Source organism: Heterocephalus glaber, unplaced genomic scaffold, assembly GCF_053883595.1.
Source record: "Heterocephalus glaber isolate CG9 unplaced genomic scaffold, H.glaber_assembly_v1.0 deba00001504, whole genome shotgun sequence".
NCBI lineage: Eukaryota > Metazoa > Chordata > Mammalia > Rodentia > Bathyergidae > Heterocephalus > Heterocephalus glaber.
Window position 1 is genome coordinate 6,450,798 of NW_028258324.1, and position 22,868 is coordinate 6,473,665.

The following is a 22,868-nucleotide window of genomic DNA, read 5'->3' on the forward strand; positions in this document are numbered from 1 at the left end:
CCACCCCCTATTCACACAAGGTAGAGCATAAAAGCACCTCAAACAAACACTTCATTGGGCTTCAGCTTTATATAGTGTTACAGGACACCAGATTTGGGATTCCACTCAAAAGCTGAAAGAAAATTGTTGCAGAAAATGCTGACCTAAAAACATAACTTTTCATGGACCAGTGGTACCGACCATCAGCATGGGGTAATTTCCATGCCACGTGCTGCTTTGGGGCATTTGTGGCCTTACCTAATCCTTGCTCTTGTATCCAGATGTTTAACCTTCATTCAGTACCATTTTCTTTTCATGTTGGCTGCTGAAAAATTTGACATCGATCTTATGGACTTATCCCAAAACATTTTCTCTCTCATTTCTCATAACTTCAAAAGTTTTGGAGATTTCTATCTCCAAATTTTCTGAAAGTTTTGAAGTTATGAGAAGTGAATTTAATTTATAAAGCTCATACCAGAATATAAACAGAAAGGAAGAAAATGGCCTAAAGCCACGTTTTGTTTTGTTTTTTTTTGTACTAGGGATCGAACTCAGGACTTTGTATGTCAGGTGGTGGCATCACTGAGCTAAATCCCCGGCCCTAAAGCCATGGTTTTGAAAAGCAAAAGTAAAATGATGTGTAAACAAGAGTCAATATCTCCTAGTACTTAGGAAAAAGACATAAAATGAAACTCGGACACACTTTGTGTTCATAACATTGAGTTTGGGATGCATCCTGTGCTTTAAATAACAGATTTAGGAGTCAGACAGATGTGTGTTCTAGTTTCACTGTCACATTTTACCAGTGTGACCTTGCCCCAGTTACTTCTGCCTTAGGAGTCTGTTTCTTTATCTACAAAATAAGAAAAATACTACGTCTACTCTGGTTGTCATCAATATCAAACAGAGGAATGAATGCAAAGCTGTTAGCACAGGGCCTGGCACATGGTAATGGTTCAGTGAAGAATTTATGATTCCTTTTTATACACATTCATAAAAATTGTACAGATGGTCTAACTTAATTTTTGCTTGGGGCATTCTATTCTAGGACTTACTTTCTCTAAAATGAAAGGGCTAAAGCAAAAATAACCTCTTATGATTCCCCTTCCAGGTCACTTCTTGCCACTTAAAAAGGACTGAAAATTTGACTTACAGCTTCAAAAATGTGTGTGGTCTGACTTTTTGTAAAATACTAGAATAGAGTCCCAAATTGCACAATATCAAAAGGACATTGAAGTAGGTGAACAGTAGGGACGGAATTTTTCATGTCAAAGATCCCATTTTTGAATAGGTGAAATGCTAAGTACTAGGAACCATTCCTGAAATGGAGTGGAAGAGCCAAAAAAAGTGCTGCAAATAAAGACTGGGTAGCAATTAAGCAGGACACAGGTGGAAAAATGATTGGATAAGCTATCTGCTTAATGCCAATATTTATTTTCATCATTAATATCCAGTTTCATTTCATGAAATGAACATTTCAAGGTGACTGAAAGTGCTTTCACCTCAAACTGGAATTATATAATCATCGCTCTAGGCAATTCTAAGTAGCTGGAAACAAACTGAGCTCCTCATTCTGAAGAGGAAAACATTATACAGAATATGGAAAGTCCCTGCTAATTGAGTATTCTCTCAAATTTAAGGATAAAAGGAAATAATTACCTTTGTAGCTAGGGAGCAAGAATAACAGGGAATTTCGGCCACATCTAGAAATACTTACTACTCAAAAGTAAAACACAGTCCATATCCGGGATGGCAAGATTGCGTTACAGGTGTTCGATTGTGTCCTAGCTCTGCACTCTGAATTGTTATGACAGCATGTGGACAGAGGGTGAACAGGGAAATGATCAGTCTGAGTATATAATGTTATTGGAGCTAGATGTATTTGCCTACTTTCTCCTACAGTCCTACATCTCATTTCCACAGGGTCTGACCACCAGGAAGAACTTAACAATTCTGTAAGTGAAGGTTTATTTTTCCCTAAGGCACTTCACAGATCAGAAGGTCAGTGAACTATAGATGTTCCTTGTCCCCATTGCAGTTTATTATGCAATATTCTGTGCTCTTGTGTATGTGAGTCTTGATTCACAAATAACATCTACCGCAATTTTAGATGTTTATATTTTTGCCTTTTCAGATTTCAAGTTGGAGGTTTTTCAGTTCATAACATGGAAATGCTGCTGATTTTGTTCCTCATAATAATTTGTTCCCATGTTTCTGTGAACCAAGATTCTGGTAAGGAAAAAGTAAAAAGAATTCTTTCCCTTGATTTTCTCTGTATAAATAGATAATAAATGATTTTGACCTACTTAAAAATTAGGATTTTTATTTTGTTTTGTTTTGATTTTGATGGGAGTGAAAGTGGGAGTGTAGTAGACCTTTGTAGACCTTTTTTTTTTCTTCCAGTACTGGGGATGAAACCCAGAGCCTTTGCACTGAGCTATATCCCCAGCCCTTTTTAATTTTCTTTTCTTTTTTTTTGAGACAGTGTCTCACTACATTGTCCAATCTGGCTTGAACTTGTGATCCTCCTGCCTCAGCCTTGGAGATCGTTGGGATCACGAACTTGCACCATTGTACCCAGGGATCAATTAAAAAGATATTTTTAGGTTACCCTATGTTCCTTTGTGAATTCTGGGCCTTATTCCTTGTTAATAATAGAAGGATATCGAAGCTGTCATTTTGTCCTGTTTCACCCCATTAGGTTCCAGCCTTGAAACTTTGGAATGTCTCTTTTTCATTTGTGCTAAAAGGTTGTGTTGGTTAAATCTCTAGATTTTGCTTCAATTAAAGTGTTTGTTTGCTCATTGTGAGGAACATGCTTTGCCCTGGAAAGAAAGTCCCATGTATACTGGCTGTCGGCAGCTTATCAGTGGAGTTGAAGTGCACACCTTGACTCGCTCTTCATCACCTCTACCTCCTCCTACACTACAGGTTCTTGTGCTGGTCAGTTCATGTCCAGGACCACTTACCTTGACCTTTACTGCTTCCTTGAGGACTCTGACCTCAGAAGCAAGTTTGTGAAGAGATGAACAAAACTTTACCCTGAAAAAGTCATCCCTGCATGTTTCACTGGCTCTTAACTGTTTTAAAGAGAAGGATTTTTTCCTCTTAGTCATTTCATGATTCAGACGTGATCAAAGCCGGGATCCACCACCTGTACCAAACACATACACTTCTTTCCCACACAAGATACAGGGACATACTCCTGTCTGGACAGATCATGGATGGTCACAGGTTGAGCCACCCTGTTTGGGTGCACTGAGCAGCCAGCCTTCTCTTTAGTGAAAGTGTTAATTTGCCCTCACTGTTCCTTTCCCTGGGATGCTGCTGGCTGTATAATCACAAAATGAATCTGATTGGATGGAATTAGTTTTTTTTTAAGATTATTTTATCTACTATACGTTGGTCAGACCACTGTAAAGAAAATGAAATAGCACATAGGGGCTCACACCATTGCAGAAAAGTTTGAAGTTATTTTAATTTGATCAGAATTTATCTAGTATCTATTTTGGATAGTCGTAATCTCAGGATGAAGATGCACCCTAGGTATTTTCTAGTTGAATCAACTTATTGTAAAGTAGAGAAAACTGAGGCCTAAGTACATTGAATGGCTTGACAGAGCTCACAGAGTTACCAGAAAAAGCAGTTGGGGCTCTTATTTATACACGCTTGCACACACACACACACACACACACACACACACACACACTTTTCTTTCTTCCTTAGACAAGAAATGATGGATCTTATGCTAAGGTAATGAGAACTGAGTCCAGACAAGCGGGGCCACCAATAAATGACATTGGTGTTTGAATTCTGGAATTCTCTATTGTATAGATAACTAGAATTAAATCTAACATTGAATGTTCAGCAAAGTATTATGTTCTTATATAAAAATTATATTTTTAAATAGAAATTAAAACTACAATCCCTTTTCTAGTCTAAAATGTATCGGTGATATCACATTTTATATACAAACAAATTTACCAATTATAAGCTTAGTCATATGAGTCATCAAAAATATTATAAGTAACTTAAACTAAGTTAAGCCAATTTCTTTTTTTTGGTACTGGGAATCGAACTTGGGTCCTTGCGCTTGCGCAGCAGGTGGCGAAACCACTGAGCTAAATCCCCAGCCTGGTTAAGCCACTTTCATAATGTCATTCTTTTGTTCGTTTGGTGGTTTTTTTTTGGTACTGGGGATTGAACTCGGGTCCTTGTGCTTGTGAGGCAGGCGCCAGAGCCACTGAGCTAAATCCCTGGTCCCCGATAATATCATTTTTAAACTTCATCAATTCGATACTTTAGATACAAAAATAATATGAGCTTATCAGGTGCCCTGTTACATTGCTAAAATGACAATCACAATTAAATATTCTGATTTCACCATTAAAACCAATTTGGACTAGTCTCTCAATTAAAATTTTTATTTATTTATTTATTTATTTTGGTACTGGGGGTCAAACTTGAGACCTTGCTTTTACGAGGCAGGTGGCAGCACCACTGTAAAATTTTTATCTTACTGGTAAATTAGTCTCAAATTTTAAAGGTAAAAAAAAGTACAAACTGAGATTATCTGCTAACTGCATAAAAACTCATGAGTTTTTACTCCTCTAAATTTACCTATTCCTAATTAGTTAATTCTTTGTAAAAGTAATGCTTAATTTTCTGATTAATTCAAATGAGAAGTTATATAAAGGAATCAGCCTCCAAAACAAATGTTTCTTTTTTTTTTTCTTTCTTTCTTTTTGATAGAATGCGCAGCTTCCGGCTATTATGTTTAGTTCATTGGGAAGAAAATAAAAAATAAATTTCTCCCCATATAAAAATATGGAAGGAAACTTTTAAAGTTGTTACTTTGTTTGTATGGTTTTTGTTTTGTTTTGTTTTTTCTTTTTGTGGTTCCTTAGGCCCTGAGTATGCAGATGTGGTGTTTCTGGTGGACAGCTCGGATCACCTAGGAATCAAATCCTTTCCGTTGGTGAAAACGTTCATCAGCAAAATGATCAGCAGTCTTCCCATAGAGGCCAACAAGTACCGTGTGGCCCTGGCCCAATATAGTGCTGGGCTCCGCAGTGAGTTCCACCTCAACACCTTCAGGAACAGGAACCCCATGCTGGGCCACCTCAAGAAGAACTTCAGGTTCATCGGCGGGCCCCTGAAGATAGGAAATGCTCTTCGGGAGGCTCACAAGACCTATTTCTCTGCACCCACAAATGGAAGAGACAAGAAGCAGTTCCCCCCAGTTTTGGTGGTCCTGGCTTCAGCCGAGTCTGAGGATGATGTGGAAGAGGCTTCGAAGGCCCTGAGAAAAGACGGAGTGAAAATCATCTCAGTGGGGCTGCAGGAGGCTTCTGAGGAAAACCTGAAGGCCATGGCCACGTCTCAGTTTCATTTCAACCTTCGGATGATCAGAGACCTCAGCATGTTTTCCCAAAACATGACACAGATCATCAAGGATGTAGCCAAATACAGGGAAGGGACAGTCAATGACATCCATGTAGAAGGTGGGCTTAGGATGCATGTGTGTAGGCATGACGATGAAGTGATTTTGAAAATCAGCATGAGGGGAGGATTGAAATCCAATGAGCAGCCCTTCCTCCTAATGCCCTGCATTTTCAGAAAAATGTCCATATGTTCAAGTGTGTCCTATGATTGTGGCCATTTAAAATCTATGAAGTGAACTGGCCTTGGTTTTCCCTGTTTCACTTATCTGTGTTATGTGTCACTCACAGACTTCTTAAAATTTAGGTCTGCTTCTCCCTGGAACCCAGATCACCTCTGAGCTATCTCCCTGGTTTAGAGTTTCTGTATGGTTTCATTCTTGGCTCATTTGCAAAGATAAATTTGCTTCTAAAGAAATCTTTGAATCCTTACAGTACATCCCTAAATTACAGAATGTTAGAGCTGAAAAGTAACTTCCAGTTGTCCAAAGCCCCTAATTTGCAGAGATGAAGTTGTAGGTGTTCTTAGAAGTGACCGGACCTGGATGACGGCCAAGCTGCAATTTGCAGAGTGGGTTGTGGACTTCATAGCCAACCCACTACGTGGTTTGTCCTCTCGTCCTATTCTGTTAATAAGGGCCAAGAATTTAGGATAATCAGAGAGCTAATGTCCAAATAAGTAACACAGGGTATATTATTCCTGCTTAATCCAGTCTGAGATGACATTTATAATTACCTATTAATACTAGAGAAGGCTTTTCTCTATGAAGGCTTTTCTCCCATGAAAATATGAATACTATTACTAGCATCTTTCCCAAATAAAATGATGGAATGTACATTTCTATCTATTAATATTTCTTAGAAATATTTGGGTTATAACTTCTGATTACAATGGTGATGATGTTTAAATGATTTTAATATTTAATAGCTATTGTTCATTTAATTAATCTTATGGACCAGGCTCTACACTAAGTATATTATTCCATTTAAACCCCATAATTTCTCATGAGATAAATATTATATCTCCCTTTTATAGATGAGGACGTTGAAGCTGGGAGCTTAGCTAAGATCAAATGTTTGAACCTGCTTATGATCTCAGCTTCATAACCATTTTACATGCTTCCTCTTTCTTGAAGCACATAACCAAGCTCTTATGTATGATCTTCCTATCTTCTGATGCCCAGCAGTGGTGCCAAACCTCCAGCTAACACTACTTATTCACTCCTTGCCCACAGTTTGCCGAGGCCCCTCTGTGGCTGACCTCGTGTTCCTGTTGGATGTGTCATTCAATGGCAGCCAGGAGAACTTTGACTACCTTAAAGCATTCCTGGAAGAAAGTGTGTCTGCCCTTGATATAAAGGAAAGCTGCACGAGGGTTGGTCTTGTGGCCTACAGCAATGAGACCAAAGTGATCAGTTCCCTGAGCGCGGGCATCAACAAGTCAGAGGTGCTCCAGGAGATCCTGAACCTCTCTCCGCAGGCTGGGGAGGCCTACACTGGAGCTGCCATCAGGAAAGTCCGGAAGGAAGTCTTCAGCCCACACCAAGGTAGTCGGAAGAATCAGGGGGTGCCCCAGATTGCGGTGCTGGTGACCCACAGAGCTTCGGAAGACAATGTGACAAAGGCAGCTACCAACCTCCGGCGTCAAGGAGTGAGCATCTTCACCATAGGCATAGAGGAAGCCAGCAAAGCACAGTTGGAGAAGATCGCCTCCCACCCCGCCGAGCAGTATGTCTCCACACTGAGCTCCTTCTCTGAGCTGGCCGCCCACAACCAGACCTTTCTGAAGAAGCTTCGGAACCAGATCACACACACTGTCTCTGTCTTGGCAGAGCGGACTGAAACCCTCAAATCTGGTAAAGTATTACTGAGGGATGGGTTGCTCAGAAGTTTCCTCTTTTCTCTTGACTTCTGCACATGAGGTACAAAAAGGCGGGGTTTCTGGTTATGATGTAGATGGGCAGAAAGAGCCTAATTTTTACTTTAGCTCGATAATATGAAACCCAGTTTGGGGAGAATGAAATCCGTTGAAGTGTCCAGAGGGACTTCCCTTTTCCTTCCTTTCTCTTTCGTGTGGCTTAAATTGGATTAGTTACTCATACACACTCCAGAATACCATCATTTGTAATTTCTCTTTTCTCCCTTTTTTCTTTCTCTTCTTTATTTCTTTTTCTTTTTTTTTCCAGTACCTGGGATGGAACTCAGAGGATCGAACTCAGGACCTTGTGCTTTATGCCCCTGATCTTCCCTTTTCTTTCTCCTCCTCTGCCCTCCCCTCTGTTCTCCTCCATCCTCCTCTCCTCCCCTCCTCTTCTCTCCTTTCTTCTTATCTCCTCCTCCCTCCCTCCCTCCCTGTCTTTCACCACCCCCTTCCTTCTTTTGTTTTTTGTGTGATATTGGAAATTGAACCCAAGGCCTTTGTGCCAAGCTACATCCTCAACCCTTATTAATTTTTTATTTTGAGGTAAGAGACAGTGTCTCACTAAGTCACTAAGTTGCCCAGGCTGGGCTCAAACTTATGATTTTCCTGTCACAGTCTCCCAGAATACTGGAATTACAGGGATGAGCCACTATGCCTAGCTCCCTTTATTTTATACTTTTTGTAGTTTTCTCTCCTCTTGTTCAAACCTCACCCCCAAATTCCAGTTTAGAGAATGGACAGGAAGTATGATTTGGATAGAAGACAAAATAGTTTGGTGTGAAATACCATCTGCTAGTGTAGGAGGAGAGAGCACTGCATTTTATATTCTTGATATATATATATATATATATATATGTTATGCAAATATTTTATGCATGTGTATATACACATATATACATGTACATTCAGAAGTAATTTATTTCGTATTTATTGTAACAGTGTCACATAAGGTTGATAACCATATTCCTACATTAATTGACCAGGCATGGGGAGGAGTAAATATTTTGTTCTACATTTCAAGAACAAGTACTTAATGTGTCTATGATGTCCTGTCAAACACCATCTCCATTTTATAACATTCCATTTGACATTTTGCCAAGTAGTTTTTTATTAGTAGAAAAATGACATAAAAGGCAACTTCAAACTTTTCTAATCATTTGTAATATCCAGATTTATCCTCAGGGCAGAAAATTAGGGTGATAGTCTTACACTGTCAGAAATAATTCACGTGGCTCAATGAATGCTAAGATTCTCCCATTCTAAACTACAAAAGCAATTCTTTTAAGCATGGAAACTATTTCCCATTTTTCTGTATGATGAAGCTATTTGTTGTTCTTCTCATCTGCACCTCTTTCTCCTTCACCTTTGGCCAATGTGCTACATTCATGTGTTTGGTTCCTTTGTAGGTTGTGTGGACACCGAGGAAGCTGACATCTATTTGCTCATTGATGGCTCTGGGAGCACCCAGGCCACAGACTTCCATGAAATGAAGAGCTTCCTGTCAGAGGTGGTGGGGATGTTCAACATTGCCCCCCAAAAGGTTCGGGTTGGGGCCGTTCAATATGCAGACAGCTGGGACTTGGAATTTGAGATCAATAAATACTCCAACAAGCACGATTTGGGTAAGGCCATTGAGAACATCAGGCAGATGGGTGGGAACACAAACACAGGTGCAGCCCTGAACTTTACACTAGGGCTGCTGCAGAGAGCAAAGAAGCAGCGTGGAAACAGAGTGCCATGTCACCTTGTTGTCCTGACAAATGGAGCGTCCAAGGATAGCATCTTGGAGCCTGCGTACAGACTTCGAGAGGAGAACATTCATGTGTATGCTATTGGGGTCAAGGAGGCAAACCATACACAGCTGCGAGAAATTGCTGGCGAGGAAAAGAGAGTGTACTATGTGCGTAACTTTGACGCCTTGAAGGACATAAGAAACCAAGTTGTTCAAGAAATCTGTACTGAAGGAGGTAAAAGAAATGGGGTTTTGCCTTTCAAGTTCAGCCTGAAAATTTTCTTCCTGGGTACTCTCTTTGTTCTCCAGAACAAAAATGAGAGCCCAGTGTAGTGTGGTTCTGATTCATGTCTGATTAATAACAAAGATAGTTGGAGGAAGTCTCCCTAGTAAGTATTAACTAGCTTCCTCCCACAAATCCCTGCCAGAACATATGTGTGATCACATGTGTAATATGCTCTCATGATTCTAGATTTTAAGTACTTCTGATTCAATTAAATTCCATTAAAAAAACAGTGAAATCATTTAGAGAAACTTGAGAGGGCATTTCCCCTCTTAGGGAATATGTACTAACTTCTAGAGACATTTTTGGTATTATAACTGTTGAGTGCCTCTAGCATCTAACAGGAAGACATCAGGGATGTTGCTAAACATCCTCAGTATCCTCCATGTACAGACTACTCTCCACTATTAAAATAATCTGGCCCAAAATGTCAACAGTGCTGAAGTTGAGAAACTCTGAGTTATATATTTAAGGAAATTACTAAAAAAACAAATAGAATAGTCGTGAATGCCTAATTATTTTATTGCCTCCAAAGCTTTATATACCTACTAATAACCCTTACCAAGCATATAATTCAATGTAGAGTAATTTGTGATTTGAATTTTTCTGCTCATTTTTAATTTTGTACACGTGGTTGACTTGAATAAACATCCTTATTTCTCCCCTGCAGCCTGCAAAGACATGAAAGCTGACATCATGTTTCTGGTGGACAGTTCTGGCAGTATAGGACCTGAAAACTTTAGTAAAATGAAAATGTTTATGAAGAACTTGGTGAGCAAATCTCAGATTGGGGCAGATCGGGTGCAAATTGGTGTTGTCCAGTTCAGTGATGTCAACAAGGAAGAGTTTCCACTCAACAGATTCATGTCCCAAAGTGAGATTTCAAATGCAATAGACCAAATGGCTCACATTGGTGAGACCACCCTGACCGGCAGTGCCCTGACTTTTGTGTCTCAGTACTTCAGCCTCTCCAAGGGGGCCCGGCCCAATGTCAGAAAATTTCTCATCCTCATCACAGATGGTGAAGCTCAGGACATAGTGAAGGACCCAGCAGATGCGCTTCGGCAAGAAGGCATAATCGTCTACTCTGTAGGCGTATTTGGGTCCAATGTCACCCAACTTGAGGAGATCAGTGGAAGGCCAGAGATGGTTTTCTATGTTGAGAATTTTGACATTCTGCAGCATATTGAAGATGATCTTGTTTTTGGAATATGCAGTCCCCGTGAAGGTAGGCATGGGTATAGCCTCCAGTGACAATGTCCAAATACCAGATATGCTGGTATTTGTTTCTTTTTAATAATTAATTAATTAATTAATTAATTTTTGAGACAGGGTCTCACTTTGTAGTGCAAGCCAGCCTTGAACTCACTATGTAGCCCAGGCTGGCCTCGAACTCTCAGTGATTCGCTTGCCTCAGCCTTCCGAGTGCTGGGATAACAGGTGTGCGCCATCACACCCAGCTTGATATTTGTTTCTTGAACTAAGTAGAGTTGTAGTTGAACACTGCAAGCTTTTTGTTTAATTTAAATGTTTGCCTCAGTCCCTTTGATTTATTGAATTAAATAGACAATAAAGAACAATGTTGGTTCACCTAGATTTCTACACAAATAGTCCTAGAGCAATGAATCCTTCATTTGTGAGAAATGGTATGCTAAGTCTTAGGTCAGGTTCCCTGGAAGCAGAAGCTGAGTCAGTAGAGCTAGTTTATTGAGGAAATTCTTTCAGATGGGGAGAAAGGAAAGCAAGACAGGGCATGGGCTGGAGATAAGCAGAGAGGTCATTTTAGCTGGATTCTAGCTGTAGCCTGATCCCATAGGAAACTTTAGAGCATGAGTTACACTAGCATTGATCCTACCTGGAGATGAGGGCTCAACCTAGCATACTCTGGGCCCCTGAACTACATGTGGGCTGCAGGTGGTACAGATGCATTACTTCCTGGGCAAGGGAATTTCCCTTTGGCTTGGCATCCATTATATGTACATTTTTTGGTTTGTAATTTCTAAAACCAGTGCTTGGTCAAGTGAGATGTTAGTGAAAACACTTTGATATTTACTAAAACTTAGAAGAATGACTGTAGTTCATGAACTTGAGCAATGGAAACCTCAAAAAAAAGTAAATGGCATAGTCCCTACTTTCTTCCTGTGATACTGGAGGGCAATGGAAATGATAAAAAGAAGAAAAAGCTTTGGGCTAGGGATTTAGCTCAGTGGTAGAGTACCATCCTGGCACATATGAGTACCTGGATGCACTCCCTGGCACCAAAATCCAACAAAATAACAACAACAAAGTCAGCAAATATAAGGGGCTGATTTATACTATGACCCTGGGGGTTAATGATAGAGCCATTCTGAAAAGTCTCTATGAAGGCAATGGATCTTACTGGAGTTTTAAGGGAGAAGAAGAATAGTGTTTTCTTATTCAAATAATAAGACTGTTCAACTCCCACAGTAGAGTTTGATGATCATAGTCTGTTTTGTAGAAAGAGGAATATACCTGGTTTTTATTCCCTGGTAACTCCACTATAACAAATAGGAACTCTGAAGGGTTTCAACATTGAGCAATCTTCTCAGGAATCCATACAAGCTTTACAGCCACCTGAAGGCCAAAGGGACCTAGTTCCTTCTTTAGTAGAGCCAGCCTTTCCTAGGAATTGGGTTTACATCTCTGCACACATGGCCTTCAGTCAGTGGTTAAGTACACTGGCTCTTGAGTTTTCAACAGAACTACATGAGGCCCCAACTGGCTCACGAAAGAAAGACATGTGGAAAGCCTTGGGGTGGGGGGTGCAAAAGAAAAGAGTACATTATCACAGTTCCATTTCTGAAGAATAGATGAGTTAACCTTTGGATCAGACCTTTCTAAGGTCTGTAGATAGAATGTGCTACCTAATGACTAACCACCACATTTGTCCAGGATGAATGAGTTGGTGCCCAGGATGCAGAGCAGATGAATTCCTTTAGATAGAACATGCTGCACATGAACCAAGTCTTTCCTGCTTTACTTATCTATGACACTGACCTCAGGTTTAAAAAGTTAGTAGGAGTGTTGTACTAAGATAACTTAGGAAGAAAGTGGGCCTAAAAATAGACATTTCAAAGAAGTGAAAAAGAGGAAAAAAGTAACCTTACAAACTCAGCCATTGTAGAATAGTGAAAAAAAAATAGGATTGCCAAATTCATTTTAACTTGGTCATTTCCCCCAGGGTCTTTCTTATGAATAAAATTTCAAGATCCCTGTGATTTAAAAAATAAAAAGACAAATTTACATAAATGAAAGCAGATGTTGAAGCAACCACTTATATGAGGACATCTACACAGAATTGTAGTTTTCGTTCCAGTCCAAAGGTTTATGAAATTCTGTTTCTGATAATCTGTGATTCTCACTCCATCCCCTCCTGCCCTTGCAGTAGGTGTCACATCCCCCATCTTGTTCTAAAAGTTCACCTGAGTATCACTGTACTGGTGGCAGAAATGTACATGCATCTCTGTTATCCAGGGAACTGACATTCTTATGGGTACTGTGACCCCTCAGAGAGAAAACAGCAGAAATTTTTTTAAAGTCGGGATCACCCATGCTCTCCAGAGCTAATCTCATATGGTTTTCCTTTTTCTTGCTCTCCTAGAATGCAAGCGAATTGAAGTTTTGGATGTTGTGTTTGTAATTGATAGCTCTGGCAGCATTGACTATGATGAATATAATATCATGAAGGACTTCATGATCGGTTTAGTGAAGAAAGCTGATGTGGGCAAGAATCAAGTCCGGTTTGGTGCTTTGAAATATGCTGATGATCCAGAGGTGCTATTTTATCTGAATGACCTTGGTACAAAACTGGAGGTGATTTCAGTGCTCCAGGGTGACCAGCCCATGGGAGGCAACACTTACACTGCAGAGGCTTTGGCCTTTGCAGACCATATGTTTACAGAACCCCAGGGAAGCCGCCTGCACAGGGGAGTCCCCCAAGTCCTCATTGTGATCACTGATGGGGAATCCCACGATGCTGAAAAACTCAATGTCACTGCCCAGGCCTTGCGGGACAAAGGCATTCTTGTCCTGGCTGTGGGGATTGCTGGTGCCAATCCAGTGGAGCTGTTAGCCATGGCAGGGTCCAGTGACAAGTACTACTTTGTGGAGACTTTTGGAGGCCTGAAGGGGATATTTTCAGATGTGTCTGCCAGTGTTTGTAACTCTTCAAAAGTAGGTAAGTTTTATCAATTAAGTTTTCCTAATTATTAGCATAAAACCAAATGAGGGAGACACTTTCAGGAATAAGTTTTCTGGAGTGGAGAGAAACTGAAATTATTCCATGGCACTCCCCATGTTAAAGGATCTCAGGGCTAGAAAGACCTCAGGAATATTTCCTTCAGCCTCTTTCCCAAAGAGAATTACCTTTTACAGCATTTCTTACTCACTTCTTCCTAAACTCTTCTAATTCGCTAGTTTTGGACAGGATTTATGTATCAGGGCACAGATTTGCTTATCTGTTCTTGTACCCACTAGTTCCTTTTCCTTCTCTTTACAACAAGAACTCAAAATCTGTCTCCTCCTAAGAATCAGTGATGGTTGCCAGAAGTCTTTTTTTTTCCTTCGGGCCTAGAAATCCCCAGTTTCTTTACCATTTTCTGTCCTGGTTCATTGAAAATGTGGAGCCCCATATGAAGCACTTCAGTCCAGCCAGCTTCAGATGTCTCCAGGACAAAGTACAGTGGGGTTTCCTTTGTCTGGAATTCTGTGCCTCTATTCCAGTAGCTGGAGGTTGCATGGCTGCATGTATGGAGGATACATTCATTCATCATTCATTCAGCTACCATTTTACACTTTTGGTTTAGCAGGAGATTTTGTGCTATTAATTTTCCTTAGTCTTTTCCCTAAGACATGTTTTACTAAAATATACTATTTTTATTAGATGAATTACTAATAATCCATAATTTCAGCATCTTGTTTTTTAAAAATCATTTAACATTTCTAGCTTTCATGTTGCTTGTCTCCTTAGAATGCAGCTACCATCTTTTTCTTTGATATAACTAACAAAATCTTTCTGAGGTTTACCTAAAAGGGGACAAATCTTTCATCTCCTTGTGTCAAATGACTAAAATTTGATCCATCTTTCTGAAGTTCACTGTAAAAGATAATATTGCATTTTTGTACTGAAGTTCTCATTTGAGCAGAAAAACAAGACTTTATTCCCTTTATTTAACTCTGAATTTGAAAAGAAATTTAATGAGTTAACCAGTTCCTAAAGGATCTACATTTCTTCTCTTCTTTTACTGCACGATCTCTAGAGTATGGGAATCTCAGACACTTTTAATCTTTTCTGAGGCTGCAGTGAGAATTAACTAAGGTCAGTGGTGGGATCATTGGGAAGTTCAAGGAAATTATAATGCTTACCAGAAAGCTAAGGGACATGCACAAGTATGTGCCAAGTGTGCTTCATTCATTGGCTGTGCTCTCACATATTCATATTGTTTTGTATGTGCTTTGTTAATACAAAAGAAATGTTCCTGGTTATACTACGCTGTTTGCTCAAAAATAGTTCTATCAAGTAAGTATTTTTTTGCTTGTATAGACCAGAAAGGAGCTGATAGAAGAGGAAAATAAACTAGATATAGATCAGAAAGTTTTCTTTCAAATACCCACCTCAATATGCCCTAATACAGAAAAAATATTGTTAGCTCAACTGGCCAGAGACCAAGTCAATAATATAAGGCATCTGTTTATATTTGAGTCCCAAAACTGATATGTGGGTTGTTTTTTCACTATGCTACTACTGTCCCTGGGCTTTCTGGAAGTGCTAAGGCTAGATTACAGATGAGAAAAAATTTTCTGTAGCACCATTCCAAGTTCTCTGGGAACTCAGAAAAGCAAATGGCGTAAGACCAAATGGACAAGCCAAGAGCAATAGGAAAGGATGTGTGAGTGGTTCAGTCTCATGCTGCCTTGATGAACTGGTCATTTTTTTCCTCCCAAATTAATGTGGTTACAGAGTCACATAAAATAAGGCATAACTTTTGGAAATATCATTTTTATATAGCTATAAACAGTTAATTTGCTCTTATGGTTTAAAGAAAGAATAGCAGGGAAATAGAATTTTTGCAAAAGGGAATGGAACCAAGAAATGGAGGGAGGGAAGATGGAGGGCAGGAGAGAGGGAGGAGACAACAAAAGAATTAAAATATGTTGTGTACATGTACCAACCTCACACAGAGAATGTTATCATATGTACAACAAACACATGCTAATTTTAAAAAAAAGAAAAAATAACAATCTGTTTTTTGGTGGTGGTTCTTCCCTTTCCTCTTCTTTGTAGATTGTGATATTGAAAAAGTAGATCTTGTTTTCCTCATGGATGGTTCAAATAGCATTCATCCAAGTGACTTCAAGAAGATGAAAGAATTTTTGGTGTCTGTTGTCCAAGACTTTGATGTCAGTCTCAAGAGAGTACACATAGGAGCAGCCCAGTTCAGTGATAGCTACCGGCCAGAGTTTCACCTGGGAACTTTCATAGGGGAGAAGGAGATATCCTTTCAGATTGAAAACATCCAGCAGATCTTTGGATATACGCACATCGGTGCTGCACTTCAGAAGGTGAGCCATTACTTCCGGCCAGACATGGGCAGCAGGATAAACACAGGTACCCCCCAGGTGCTGTTGGTCCTCACAGATGGCCAGTCCCAAGATGAGGTGGCTCAAGCGGCTGAAGAGCTGAGACACAAAGGTGTGAACATCTACTCGGTGGGCATCGGGGATGTGGATGATCAGCAGCTCATCCAGATCACTGGGACTGCAGATAAAAAACTCACGGTTCATAACTTCGACGAATTGAAAAAGGTCAAAAAAAGGATTGTTCGTCACATCTGTACCTCGGGGGGTGAGAGCAGTAAGTATTGATAAGTTCTTCATTTTTCTTCTTTTTTACTCCCACACTAACATTGTCCTCAAGCTCTATCTACATCTTCCAGGGATGCAAGGAGATTTAGATTTGCACCTCTGGATAGCACATTGAACTTTTTCCACGGTTATCAAAGAGTTTTTATGGCTTGTAGATTGAGAAACAGGGTGTTTGAGTTCCTATGTCTTTTTTTTTCCCTCCCTTCCTCCCAGGGGAGGATGTCAGCTCTGCGAGTGGGGAGACCTGAGCTTCAGAGGTGTGAGGAAAAAGCCATTGTTTACAGTGTGACTGGTTCCAGAGGTTGGAAAACTCTCCAAGAAAGAAACACTTGATGGATTTTGGTTGCCTGGCCATAGGGCTTACAAGGCTGCCAAAAACTATAAATGGAGAGAACATCTCAGGAGGTTTATATCTTCATTATGAAATTTTACCACAGAAGTTAGTAAATATCTTCTTAAATATGAGCACATTTTGACATTTTTCCAATAGAAGGAAAAAAAAGAATCTTGAAGAAGTAACTACTTTTTTAAAAAGATTAGATGGGCACTCTATAGGTTGGCTCTGTTTTTAAGTGAATTGACGTGGTAAACATTGACCCCAGGTTTCCACTAAGGAAAGGAATGCCACGAGTTGTTGAGAGGCAGCCAGAGATGTCCTGGCCTAAAATTCAGCTCTGTGGCTTTTATCTTGGAAAAGTTGCTTAACATCTCTAATTTTCTCATCTATGGACTGTGAAAGAGAGCAGCACCTAGTTCGAAAGATCACTGTGAGGATGAAATGAGAAACATGTATATTTAAACTTTACTGTTTTTAAAGCATGGTGCCTGGGACATAATTACAAGGTCACTTTATTTTTGTCTACCATTGACCTACTGAATTTATTCCCGGGGACTAGTCCTTCCCTTGGCCCTTGTCACTTCCAAGAAAGAAATGAACCTCCTCTTGATGACTAATACATCTGTCCTAGTGTAACTACTAGAACTCTAAACTTCATGCAAGGCTCTCCCATTTTTCCAGCCTGCCATGGACAGCCCACCTGCCTAGAAAAAAGTACCCACCAGGGTTGACTTCCTTGTTCTTTACCTTTCAATGTTCCACCTTCTCCCTGGCTCAGCACCTGCCTTGCTGACCCTGGCTTCTGACCACTGCAGCATGAGCTGGGGAAGGGAGATGGTCTGGAGAGGTCTAGAGGCCCTTACTTGATGGTACCTGTCAGGAATTGGTTTTCTCTAATGGTAACTTGTGTTCCAAACTGGGTCTGTTCATGGGTCCTTCAAAGGATTCTGTGTCCTGCTCTACATCCTCCCATCCCCACCACAGTCCACCTCTTAGGGAATCTCCCAAGTGGGGCTCATGTGAGGAGGGGTAAGTATGTCTGAATTTAGATGGTCCCTTATCCCTTTCTTAGCCTCTGGGCATCTGATAATGCCTCTAGTTTATTCTGCTGAGGGCTCTGGGGTCCCCCCCATCTCCACCCCATAATCTCCTTGGATGGGAGAACAAAGAAGCCCACAATAGCTCTTTCTTACGCTCAACCACATCAGGGGAAAACTAGCATGTCAGCCACCTTGCCCCAGTAAACACTGGGAATTACAGACTTCAAAAATTTTTGTGTCTCCTTTGCAAAGAAAGCAACAAGCCATCCTGTGTCTCATTCCTTAAACTCACCAGGCTTATAAGTTAGCACTTAAAGCATCCAGCTCTTGATTTAAAAAGGAAATAGTCTTCTCTCCTTGTGAGTGTGTGCATCTGTGTTTGTGTCTGTGTTTCTGTGTCTGCCCGTCTGTCCACACACAGAGATGGTGGGAGGGCTCACAGCTCAACAACAGCTCTCTCTAGAAATGCTCTTCTAATGTCCAATCTCACACCTTTGCAAGACCTAGTGTGCAGAACATGGAAGTTAAAGGTTAGGAGACCTGTAGTTGATTAGGGATATCTTCATATATCCTGCTCATACTTTGGATTATTTTAGCCAAATTTTTCCATTAATTTCCTATCAAATACCCATTTCCAATTATTAAGCAGAAAATTATCTTAGAATAATCTAGTGTCTACTTGAGCACATGAAGGAAAAATTAGAAAGTAAAAACAAGTATAAATTCTAAATAGTAACTGAGTTATATTTAAAGAAGATAGTTATGAATGCCAAAATAAGTGTTCTGTATTAAGAAGGATTTGAAGTCATTACTCCAGCAAGCAAAGCTGCCAGGCTTTTGTAGCCAAGCTGTGAATGAAGACTGATGGGCTGGAGCGCTGATAAGTTTCAAAGGTGAATGCAAATAATCAGGGGGTGCCCATTCTTTTGCAGTTATAAGTCCCCAAATCAAGGAAGTGAGACAGTAGCCTGTGGTTCAAATCAAACTACACTTAGAGCTTAGACATTTGTTCTGCTGCTGCTTGTTTTGTTTGTTTGTTTGTTTGTTTTGGCTGCAGCTCAAACACAGGGCCTTTTGCCTTTTAAGCAAGAGCTCTACCACTGACCTGCACACCTAGCCCCATTGGCTCTGCTTCTTAATAAAATATGCCTGACTTTTAAGAAGTCACTATCTTTTCTAAGTAGTAGTTTTCTCATTCATAAAGCTAAATCACCTCTAAGAGGGTCTCTAGTTGCACACTGTGATTCAAAATGTGAAGGGATGGTCAGCTGCATGGAACTATGAAGGAAGTGACTGACAATGCTTTTTGAGCATCTATGAAGGGGCAAGCCTGGTTCTAGACGCACTTTAAATGCAGTATCTCATGTCCTTTTCCCAATATCCTATGCACTTTATGTTTTTATTTTCATTTATAAATGTGGAGACTGGGTCTCTAAAGGATATTTAGAGTCTGATCCAGATCATACTAGAAGTAACAGACTAAGCATATTTTGAAACTGAGGTTTGTCTGGTTAATCCTTCGATATACATTTTTTATTTTTCTTTTCTTGATGTTAAATTAAACTGTCTGTTTTCTGGATATAGTTGTTGTCTTAGTTATCTAATGCTACCATTACCAAGAACTAATGTCTAAATGTTATTTCACCAGTTAATAACTGGGGCTTATTAAGACATTCTGGGTTTATGTCCTTAAAATTGTTCCCACAAGCTACTATTCCCTAAGGAAACTTCTTGCTGCTACGTAATTACTTCCCACAGCATAGTCTAGTCGCAGAACTAGGAACCTGCATAACTTATCATTCCTGGCCAGTAGGAAGTGATAGAATCAGGTGGTTCAGCATATGGATGCCACAACAAGCCTGATTCTGAATCCCTGAATGAGACCATGTGACCCAGTTATAATTGTGAGACCTAGGGAAAACTCTTAAGTCACAGCTTCCTATTCTGATAAATGAATGTTTTAAGAATTTCTTCTTATTTCATGTTTTACAATTACAAGTGAGTTAATTCATGGGGGTTTGATGAGTGCAGCTTTGTCATAACATGTTGCAAAGGGTGACTCAAAATGATCCTATAAAAGCAAATATGTGGAGTAATAGGGTAACTTCATAGGAAGATCGTTTTCCAAAATTCCTTAGTTTCAGAACTTAAATATTTTAGAACATGTCAGAGCTATATTCAAATTTAATGTTTCAACATACACCAAAATCTACTAAGCAACTCAACTGCAGTCTGTGTTCTTACTTTTACCCAAATCTATTTTCCTGATTTTCCTTTGAGCTTGGCTAGTCTATCCACCTAAAAGAGACTTGGAGCAATGTGGAGCATATGTAAGTTTTGGCTTTTTGGTATGGGACCATGATTGATTAGCAAAAGAACCAGGAGTAGCTCTCATCTTTTGGACCCATAAATGTGGATAGATGGATTGAAAAGAATTACACAGAAGGACAGTCTGAATAGAATGAGGCAAGAGACAACCTCAGAATTGGAATCAAAGCATGTGAGCAATATAAGGAGAAAAATAGAATAATCATTTCCAACTTCTCTTCCCAAAGAGCTCTTTATGTTCCTGTCTTAACCGAATTCTCACTTAGCAGAGCTTAAAGCAAAGTTTGCATGTGAATATTTTATTGAGAGTGCAATCAAGTAAAGCCAGCGTGAGTGGAAGACAAGTGATACAGAAAGGAGGGAATGTGAGTGGTGATGTGCTGGTGAGCCAGCCGTAGCTTCTTAAGAGAGCACATCTGGTACAGCACTCCTGCAAGACAGCACCAGAGGGCCCATAGTACCGCCACATAGACCTGTCCAGAAGGAGGAGAGAAGATGCATCTGCCAGTGCCCGTCCTATCTGCTGCCTCTCCATAGTCAGTATGTACCCCATGGAGAGTTAACTCACCTATACTACTAGATTGTATTATCCAGTGCCTTTGGGAAACTGCTGTGGAAGCCAGACACAGGACCTATAGTGTACTGCATCTGGGGCTGGGCGTGGTAAAGGAGCCAGGGCCTCTATGAACTCACACATGCTGTACATGGGCACTGGAGCCCTGGAGCCCACCTACAGGGAGATCTCTAGAGTCCTGTCAAAGCCTGGCCCTAACCCCTGTGGTGTTAGAAGACCAAGCAATAGTGGCAGCTGTGGCTCTCCAAGTTCTGGGCAGAGAGAAGAAGCAAACATAGGAATTCTATCAACTGGTTGTCTTCTAGTAACTAGCTATATCTTCTAGACAATACTTTCTCCTTTTTCTTCTAAGACACACCTTATTTCAAAGGCCCCATACAAATCTCTCTCCTATCCATGCTAAGAATCTCAGTTGATCCTCTAAATATGTTTCTTCATACTAACAATCTGCCATCATCAATTCCATTTAACGACTTTTTTTAAAAAGTCAGATAATTAGAATCAGCTTTTGGGTCTGGCTGTGAAACAAGGGATTGTAACTGCCTAGTCCAATCTACTCTTTTTTGTTCTTTTATATTTTTGTTTTGAGATACATAATCCCCTTATTTTTATAGTCAAGAAAATGAATGCTCCAAGAGGGTAAGAGTTTTGGCCCAAGTTGCTTAGCAGTAACAGAGTTGTGATCAGCACATAACTGAAACTAATATTTCTATTTTCCTAAATTCTTGCCCCAACTCCAGGCTTCCACATTGCTGTGTTGGGGTTTACTTCGACTTCTCTCTTTTTCTTTTCCATTGTAGGCTGTTCTGTGGATCACCTTCTTAATTTTCTTTTACTGCTCCCTTTCTATTACCATTCCTGTTATCCTAGTTTAATTCTTCATATTTCTATTTGGAAATTAATTTTAACCTTAGTAGCTCACCTCCCAAACTCTTCCTACCTCTAGTTAATTTGAATCACCATTGGTAGATTCACTCTCATGCACCAGCCCTGCCTTGGAGGACTCCAGTTTCTGAATCTTGTAAGAGCTCCCAAAAGCAGGAACCTCTGCAGGGTTTTCAAGGAAATACACTGCATTGTCTCTAGTTGTAGTCAGATACATGGCTGCTCACCCTAGATTTTCCTGCCATATTCTCTTCTTCAATCACATTATTATGGAACCATTTGTCTATTTTAATTAAACGCTAAAACTCAGGTAAATTTAAGTACTTTCAGCAATGTACACAAAAAGTTAGGATAATTTTTCTAGAGAATTATTCCCAAAGTCACTCAATGTCTTTTGACATCTCTCCTAATGTTTGTTTTTTCACAAGAGTGTCTTTTCCTTAAAAGTAGTAGCATGGCTTGGTTAATGAATAGTTTTTGATTCAGAGGTTAAGACCATGTTTACCCAAGAGTTAAACTTTCCATCTCAAGACAGGACATGTAAGTAATTCAAAGGAATTTCAGAAAGGACCTATTCTGGTGCTATCTTCTAACTAGTTTTTCTCTTCATCTCGCTTTCTGAATATCCAAGAAGAGAATTTCCAATAAAGTAAAATAAAGTAAACAGACCAGCCTCCTTGACTTTTTGAGAACATATTGATTTTTACCTTAAATCTCATGATGAAAATTGATTATCAAATATCAGGCCTATATTTTCAATTACCTGGCTCTTTTGTCATTAAAAATGAATCTAGACCAAGGACTTAGCTCAGTGGTTCTGCCACCTGCCTCACAAGCAAAAGGCCCCGAGTTCAATCCCCAGTACCCTAAAAAAACCAGAATCTAGTTATTGGCCCTTGTTTTAAGAAATGAAGTTGGCATTTTGGTTTCAAAGAACTGCAGATACCTAGCTGACCAGCTTATCTGGGAATTAACATAAGCAGGCATTTGCTCATAAAAAAATCCCTGAAAAACTGCTAATCCAAGCAAAGCAGACTAAATATCCCTCCTGCTTATTTTACCAAGAAAATATTAACTTTTCTTGAAAAACAGTTGGTGTGTTTAGCTAACTTAAAATTTCTTGAAACTATCCTCTAATCAACTGCCTTTAGAAAACTCAAATACCATGCCCATATCATTTCTCCAATGTTTAAATTTCCCTGGAATGCCAAGCATGGTGGCACATGCCTGTAATCCCAGCTCTTTGGGAGGCTGAGCCAGGAGAATTGCAAGTTCGAGCCCAGCCTGGGCAATTGAGCAACTTAACAAGACCCTGTTGCAAAATTTAAAAAACAACAACAACAACATAGGGCTAGTGATATAGCTTGGGTTCAATCTCTGGTACTGGAAAAAAAAATTCAAAACAAGGGACATGGCATGAGAGTCAAATAAAGATATTTGTTGATTTACTAAAATGTGCTTCT

At 39.9% G+C, this 22,868-nt stretch overlaps 1 protein-coding gene across 2 annotated transcripts in view; it reads left to right on the plus strand.

Annotated features, from left to right (window-relative positions):
- Window positions 1-22,868, plus strand: part of Col6a6 (collagen type VI alpha 6 chain) — a 166,845-nt gene that overhangs the window by 36,072 nt on the left and 107,905 nt on the right. Inside the window, exons 2-9 of one of the 2 annotated variants that reach the window (XM_087186151.1) lie at window positions 1,903-1,980; window positions 2,114-2,211; window positions 4,887-5,483; window positions 6,656-7,276; window positions 8,748-9,308; window positions 10,027-10,584; window positions 12,979-13,554; window positions 15,661-16,230. In XM_087186151.1, the coding sequence (XP_087042277.1) occupies window positions 2,145-2,211; window positions 4,887-5,483; window positions 6,656-7,276; window positions 8,748-9,308; window positions 10,027-10,584; window positions 12,979-13,554; window positions 15,661-16,230 (3,550 nt within the window). In that variant the 5' untranslated portion in view covers window positions 1,903-1,980; window positions 2,114-2,144. The remainder of the gene's footprint in view (window positions 1-1,902; window positions 1,981-2,113; window positions 2,212-4,886; window positions 5,484-6,655; window positions 7,277-8,747; window positions 9,309-10,026; window positions 10,585-12,978; window positions 13,555-15,660; window positions 16,231-22,868) is intronic. The other variant, XM_087186150.1, reaches the window with a different exon arrangement.